At 49.5% G+C, this 7925-nt stretch overlaps 1 protein-coding gene across 1 annotated transcript; it reads right to left on the bottom strand.

The window, feature by feature from the left end:
• Window positions 1-4623: 4623 nt before the first annotated feature.
• Window positions 4624-7306, bottom strand: LOC120959782 (SET and MYND domain-containing protein 4-like). The gene is made up of 2 exons (XM_040383426.2): window positions 5326-7306; window positions 4624-5236 (listed from the first exon to the last, which is right to left on the bottom strand). Exons 1-2 carry the CDS (start codon window positions 6612-6614, stop codon window positions 4945-4947), a joined length of 1581 nt encoding a protein of 526 aa, XP_040239360.2. The 5' UTR covers window positions 6615-7306; the 3' UTR covers window positions 4624-4944.
• Between the last annotated feature and the right edge of the window lie 619 nt (window positions 7307-7925).

Below are 7925 nucleotides of genomic sequence, written 5' to 3'. Positions count from 1 at the left end.
CAGCAACACCGGCCGCTGCTCGACAGGGGGCGCATTCGTATTCTGGCAACGCGGGCGCAACCGACCGTCCCAAATCGGAGCGCCACTTTGCATCTCGTTTGCGGGACGAACAAAAGCTCACCACCGCCCCCATCAACAGGCGACACGGTCACGTTCGACGGGGCGGGAATGCAATATGCATATGATTTCCGTTGACAAGATGGTTTCGCCCCCCAAAAACTGACCGCAAAGCTGTCCCTTAACAAATCAAAACGTAGCGCAGCAAAAGAGCCGCACAGGGCGGTTGTGCGAGGAGAGGCAGCAGCATACTTTTCGCATTACAGGACGCATGCATAACCGCTACCAAGCCGGTGCAACGGAGCGCAAGCAAGCACTACTACCGAGGGCGAGCAGCACCCGATCGCTTCAGTTTGCTTCGCTTTTCGCCTCCGTTTCGTTGTTTGGACGTACCTCGGATCCCTATAGGGCCTTTGTCTTTGGCTCCGACACCACCATACACCGGTGTGTGTGTGTGTGTGCCGCTCTTCACGACACGGCAAACTCGATTTGCTGCACACGCTCGGCTGAATATGGACTGCTGAAATTGGAAGAAAGTGCCAGCCAGTCCGCGTGTGCGACGTGCAGAAGGCAGCGCACGACCACACTCAACAGCAAAACAAAAAAAAAAAGAAAAGAAGGGACCATTCTTCCCTCCCCAACCCGGGGATGCAGCGCCGGGCTCATGCATATCGCTGGAAATTGGCCGCAAACAAAAGTGGCAAACGGAAAGCGAAGAAAGAAAAAAAAAAGGCGAACGATTTTGCCGGTGTTGCTCGCTCGAATACCCGCCAGAGAAAGGATGTTTCGGACACACACCCTGTATCGTCCGTACGTGTTCACAGTTCACGAGCAAGAGCAAAGGGAGGGGTGGTGGGTGGCTTTAGAGCGCATTCTGTTGCCTGCCAGGCAAGCCCGGGCAAGCGACAGCGATTGTCCGCGATGCTGAACGATTCGAGTGTCGCAAATTCGCATGCATCTTGTCTTTAGCCGGAGAAAGGGTCCCGGGACCCGGAGTGGAAGGGGAGGGGGGGAATGGTAAGCCTTTCCCGGGGACACTGAAGCAAGGTATCGCTATGTACTTGTTCCGCTCTGGCTGTGTGCTCTGGGGCTGGGAAAGAAACCCAGTTAGGGTGGGCACATTGGCATATTCTGGTGTATGGTGGGCGATTTTTGTCACCATGACGCTATCACACACACACGAGATATCCGACCAGAACACATTCTGTTCGGGAAATTCCAGCCACCCCCGAAAAGTGGATTGGCGTTTGGAGCATGGCTCTCGATGTGCTTCGATTTAAATGCTATGCCGCCTGCATTAAGTACGGCTGACGAGCGCGTGCTCTGTGCGCCGGGTTCGGAAACAGCACTGCATCCTTGGCGCGACCATTCATATCCCATTAGCCTTTTCCACAGTACAAAGCACAGCTCGTAACACGTTTTAAACGAATTTTGTTTAAAGTTTAAAAAGTTTAAAAAGACAATTTCTACACGCGGTTTAATGCCCTTCTCCGTAACGGGAAAGTGGAGGCAGTATTAATTGAGCTCGAAATTAAGCGAAATAATTAAAAAAAAAAGATAAACATTGCTTACAAAACGACGGAATACACGGCGGACAGACGTTTCCCTAGGATCTGTCCGATCGCTCGATCGCTTCCAACTGCCGAGGTGTATCAATGTGTGAATCCCTCGTACTGTCCGCCACTCTTGTACTACTCAACATCAGCATGACTTTATTCCAAAACGACCACGACGAATTTCATGTGTTGTGTATCGTTTATATTGTCTACTCTATCTAATAGAGGGCAAGCCAAGAATTGTCAGGATGTTACAGTTGCAAAGTCTAGAGTGTTAGTAACGACAGCTTATCGTTTCATCGTTTGGTTCATTCCCATATAAAATGCCATTGGTTTAGAAAGACGATCAAATCCATAATGGTTTTGAAAGACTTATGAAGAACATCTCTCTTATCTTATAGCTAGTCCATTGTAACTGATAGGCATTATACTCTTAGGCTTGGCGTTTCTTTTTTAAACCTATTTACGGGCTTCTCAGGTGTACCACAAGCTAGTGCACGCATTCCTGTCCTGTTCATATCCTCTACCTGGTGCTCAATGAACGGACCCTTGATCCTCTGTCCCGCCAAATGCAACGAGATCTCTTTCTGCAGTAGATCTGATAAAGTACTATTTATTTGTAATTTCGATGGAGCAACTTTAAATAGAGTGAAGGATCTAAGAGTATGGTTAGACTGCGAGCTCTCGTTCGAGAAGCACATCAACTTTCCCGTAAACAAAGCTAATATGACTCCGCCAGGTACCACACAGCCTCGTATCGCAGTCCGAATTAAATAAATAAATAAATTGATTGAATGCATTGACCTCCCATTTGAATCCCTCGTGTGCTTTTGCCTAGGATACGACCCGTTGCGTGTGCGTCCTTCAACAAGTACTGCAATCTGTTGGACTTTTACCTTCCTCTATCCCGCTTTCGTGCTCTCCTATTGGATTCTTCCTAATCTATTCGCAACACTCATCTTTTCTATCCCTCCCTATCCTCCTTGCCAAGTTTTAAGTAAATATTGCAAAGCCCATTGAGGCAAACAATTAAGATATAAATAAATAAATAAAACCTACCGAGGAATTTAAGTTCAATGGCAAATTTGTCTGAATAACCATTTGGAAGCACAATCATCCAGCCCGTGTTGGGCTGGTGGCCATCACTTTTCAATCACGTTAGGAAAACATCTGCATAATTACGATGTACGTATGTATTGTACGTTATTTTGTATCTAAGTGTGATTTGAATAACTTTCATTCCAATTAGGCTAGTTGCAGGTTGATAGTCGGAATTATTGCCACTACCTGACGCTACTTGGGTATTTTAGTGCTTGCGGAAGTCACTTTAAGAAGAATCACTTTGCGCTATGCTTTGAACACATTGCAATTTTTTAAATGTATGGACGCTCAATATATGCATCGGTCAAAAGTAGGTAAATGCTTTTTGAACTATTTCTACTCTCAACTAAACCCGTTTCCGGATGGTTCGGTATAACGTTAGCATGCTAATTTCTTGGATAAAAGCTGTTTCTCACATACGCTACTGTACAAAATGAATTAAAATAATTATCGACATCTTGACGTTTAACCATAACGCTCTATTACCTAGCTAGAAAGTTCTTTGCAGTTTGTAAGTTTCGCTAGAAACTAAATTAATATCGTAAAAAACAATGTTCAAAACAAGCAAACGCCCCGGTTTGCTTCTACTCCCAACCTAAACCTTGATGTTGTGCCATCATTACGAATATCGGCACGTGATGTAGATAAATCCTGTACCTTACCGAGCTAAACTAAACATGCCGCTACCAACTTTGCGCGAGCAAAACGACGAAAAACGCACGTCGATGGGCTTACCGCATTGATGTGCCAACAGTAGCGGGTTGTTTTTTTTTTTTTGCACGCTTTGCAAAAATGGTAACAAGAAGTAAAAAAAAAAAACAACACTCCACACTCCAAGCAAAAGCTGGTACAGAGGTGATTCACCCGCGAGCAGTTCACCGATCGTATCAACCGCTGTCGAGTGATTCTTCAACTCGCCGAACCACAAGGGGATATCGAGTGAGGTGCTTCCTATTCGTGTGCTTCAACAGCAGCAGCAGCACCACGCTCTTGACATCTTTCGTTCGTCCTCTTCAGGACGCATGGACTGGTGAGCGTGTGTGGGAGTGTTTTAACTCGCAGGAAAGAACCACAATTCAATCACACCTTTACACTTGGCGAGGGCAACCTAAAATAAAGAAAGGAAAACAACAATAACTATTATTTCAAAGCGTCATAACCAATGCATGTGTGTGTGTGTGTGTGTTTTTTCTCTTCTTCCTCTTCTGCGCTTTGAAGGAAAGTCCCGGGGAAGGAGAATGGTTCATCGAAATGATCCTCTTTGCCATGGGGAGCGCAAAATAAGGACACGCCACACGTTTCTTGACAAACCGTTCAAGTGTAACACTCAATACCACTGCGAATCCAGTCTCCAGAGGAAAAGCTCGTGAAGTAGTGGTAGGGTGTGCGGGTGGGCTTTCCAATTTTCCCCCGTGCACATGAACGGCAAGGCGAAGTAAGTGGCTTACGGCACGGCACGGGGCACAATGGGGCAGACTCGATGGCACCAGACACTTGGGCAGCAGCGCGAAAAGAAAAAAAACCCCTTTGGCTATTTGTTTTAAAAGCACTCTCGTAATTTACAGCGCTGTATTTGAGAAGCCAGATGAAGTGCTAAGACTGCGGCGCAATACCGTGATACTAAAGAAATAAATCGACACACACAAACCTGGCAGTAGTATGTCATATAGTATTGACCTGTGCACAGTGTCCAACATCCAAATAAGAGAATTAGCACCATTTCCATTTCCTTTCGGTTGTTATAATCTTATTAAAAACGGAATTGTGTTGTGTCTTTTTTTTCTAATAGGATTTTTTTTAAATTAATTGCGCGACGTTTATACAATTCGTCAACCGTTTTTTTTTTAATTCCCACAACGTGCTGCAGATAACATCTCAAGAGATTGTGAGGCAAATAAAAAATTGCAAATTGAAAAGATGAAGATGGTCGTCGAAAGTACGGGACCAATTTTATTCAACTACCCTCGTTACATGGCGTGACAGCATTAGCTAAAAGTTCAGTGTATTCAGTTCGATTACAATTAGGTAAGTTGAGCAATTGGGTGTCAGTTGAGCAATTGAGTTGCCGTTAACAACAAATTTAGCGATGCATCGCTATCCTCGAATCTTCGCATCGTAAGGCACCGTGCAGGCAGCCCTCGCCATCGCCTCCTGCCGCGTGTTTAAGCTAGAAATAAGTTCAATGAATGTTCTCCTTCCCGCGTCCAACAATATCCAATAGTTCAATGATTCAATTCACAACTTCGCAGTACAGCAGCTGAAAGTAACGCTCCAGCTTGGCCAACTGCTGGTGGCACATCCTGCCATCGCCGACGCCTTCGTTCACCTCGGCCAGCAGCTTGGCCATATTGCGGAAGGCTGTCTTCATGTCCCGGGTGTGCAGGATTATATCCATGAGCCCCGAACGGAACGGCTCGGCCGTCGGATAGTTGTTCTCGCACGCGTCGCAGTTGCAGGTGAAGCCGAAAACGCGCTGCAGACCCTCCCGGCGCTCGTCCCGACCGGTCTGCAAGTAATCGTACCTGCACAGAAAAGGCGAAATTAGTACGGCACGGTGTGAATGTGTCCAATGGGGCCGGAGGGGGGGGGGGGGGAGAGAGAACATTCTTACCCATAGTTGGTGAACAGCTGGCCCCCGGCAGCGATCGGCTGGATCACGACCGCGGAACAGCGGCCGTCGCGCAAATCGAAGCACTTCACGTTCGGGGCGCAGGAGTGGTTCAGCAGGCTGATCAGCGGGTGGCAGCGCAGCGCGAACGGCACCGCCCGGTACTGGCCCTCGGGCTCGTCGCGCCGCGTCAGCTGCGCCGGGCGTGCGTTACACTGCATCACCTTCAGGAAGCGGTAGCACATCTCGCCCACCCACGGGTACGGCACGCTGCCCGAGTCGTCGTTTGCGGTCTGCCCGTTTTCGCTCACCAGATGGCAGTGCATTTCCCGCGAGATCTGGGCGATGCGCGCCTCCACCGGATCGTTCGGGGCCCGGGGGAGCGACGCCAGGATGTACACCGCGCTGAACGCGATTTTCTGCCCGTCCACCCAGTTCAGCATCAACGGATTCACCTCGGTCCGGGAGAGGTAGTTTCTGCGCTGCTTCAAGTGGCGCAGGTTGTACCTGTAGGTACTGATCGCCCGGGTTACGGCACGCCAGGCGAGCAGCACGACCGGGTCGCGGGTCGTTTCGGTCAGATGGTGCACCAGCGCACACTCGAACTCATGGTACTCGGTGCGGGCTCTTCTCAGGCAGTTCTTGGAGCAGTACATCGCCTTGGTGCAACGCTCGCACGGGATCAGCGTGAAGGGCGCTGGGCGCTGGCAATGGTCGCACCGGGCGTAGCAGAACTCGGGCTCCAGCACGGACACGTACGGTTCGTCGATCATCACCACGTCGCCCACCTTCAGGGCCTTGTTGGTCTGCAGGTACCGGCCGTACTGGGGGCTCCGCCGCATCTCCAGACAGTTGGCGACGCGCGGCGCATTCTCGTAGGCGGGGAAGCTCAGCTTGAGCGGGGCCGCCCCGTGCCGGCTCGAACCGGGCGTCGCGTCGTCGGTAGCGCTTAGCAGCATGCTCCGGGCGCACCGTTCCGACTCGTCCAGCTTTCGCCGCAGCAGCCCCGGGCCGTCGCTGTCGCGCGCCAGCCGGAGGTTCTGCTGACAGTCGGCGTACTGGTTCAGCTTCACGCACACTTTCGACCGCTCCCAGTACGCCTGCGCCCGCTGCGGCGAGCCTTTGGTCGAGTACGCGATGCTCCTGTTGTACAGCTTCACCGCATCCATGTAGCGCTTCACGTTATTGTAATGCATTGCGTTCCCTTCCACGCAAAGCTCGGCCGCCTTCCGATTGTCCTTCCCGTCTACCAGCAGCCCCTGCTGGCCAGCGCGCTGGGAGTTGTCAGCCATGCTTTCGACACAGAAACTGCGACTCGCACAAATGGTAGCGCGCTTCGGACCAAGCCACTCGGTTTTTGGTCTGCTTTTCGCTTTGGCAGCGCGATTCGGAAGCGTTTTCCCTTGCAAAGTTCTCTTCGTTTTCACACGGCTAGGCGTGCTCCCGCTGACGTGTCGTGCAGATGAAAAAATACAAATGGCGCCCGAGGTGTGCAAAATCAACCCCCTTTCTGTAAGCACTTGTGCAGCAGCAAATGGACGCCGCAAAAACAGGGACCTCACAAAAACCGATTGCGTCTGTGCAAATGGCGCAGTTTAGTGGATTTGCGTAAGCCGATTTACAAATTCCTGAGCCGCAATGCGAAGGATCTACGATGCTCTCGCTATTCGCTCCACACAAAATTGCCACGTCACTCCAATAGTCACGATTTGCTTCTAATTCTAATTCTTTTCTCACTAGTCACCGTCGTCTTGGATAGCCAGTTTGCTAAATGGGAATGACAAGAAGGGCTTTGAAGGGTTTGCTCCCTGCACCGCTAAACGTCAAACGTTTCTAGAAGTTTCGATGATGCCAGTGGTAACAAAAGCTAACGCTAACGAGATGTTATAACGCATTCCAGCAGGTTGTAACACATGTTACATTCGTTTCGATATTACGTGTGTAGTGACCTGGTCGGCCAGGAGGGAAAACTATCACATTGGGTAACTCAACCAGGCGTTTCAGAAGCATAAAGCTCTTGGGATCGACCGAAAGATTGCGTTAAATCCGACGCAAATGGAATCACTAGTCGGCACAGAACGGGCAGATTTAAAGCACAAAACGGTAGTAAAATGAATTTCAGTGGAGCATTTCAGCGTTGCACACTTGCAGCAGGAGTGAGTGAAAGATGCTCGCTCCTACTCTGGCTCAATTCTCGGTACGAGCAGGACAGTCAGCTTACGACTCCCTGTAGAATGAAGCTGCTCTGGGCTTATGCTAGTCCCTGCTGTTTTGTGGCATTTTCCCCTGCAGTACTAAAACAAATAGGCAAATCAGTCATTGTTGCTACGGTAAGCGATGTGCTACGTACCTTAAACAGTTTATCATCAGCAAACAAACTCTCGCAACTAGAAGATCACTACCGACGCTGTACTTGACACGGGTTTCACTGGTGCCACCGTGAGCAGCATGATTTTACCATTGAGCGGCCATCCCAACTGGATGTTTTATCGTTTTTGTAAGCGGGAACTCGTCCGCCATTTAACTAAGATTGTACACAACTTCCAGCCAGCTGTTAGAAACCTTTGCAACTGGAAACATTCTGCTCTGCGTGGTTTTGTTTG

Source organism: Anopheles coluzzii, chromosome X (genome assembly GCF_943734685.1).
Source record: "Anopheles coluzzii chromosome X, AcolN3, whole genome shotgun sequence".
NCBI classification, from domain to species: Eukaryota; Metazoa; Arthropoda; class Insecta; order Diptera; family Culicidae; genus Anopheles; species Anopheles coluzzii.
This window is presented reverse-complemented; position numbering and strand designations above follow the sequence as displayed.

Excerpts from the sequence above, each read along its gene's own strand:
- LOC120959782 (XM_040383426.2), bottom strand. The coding sequence starts at position 6,614 with ATGGCTGACAACTCCCAGCGCGCTGGCCAGCAGGGGCTGCTGGTAGAC. Across the intron at positions 5,237-5,325 it reads CAGCTGTTCACCAACTATGG|GTACGATTACTTGCAGACCG; the intron begins GTAAGAATGTTC and ends TTTTCTGTGCAG.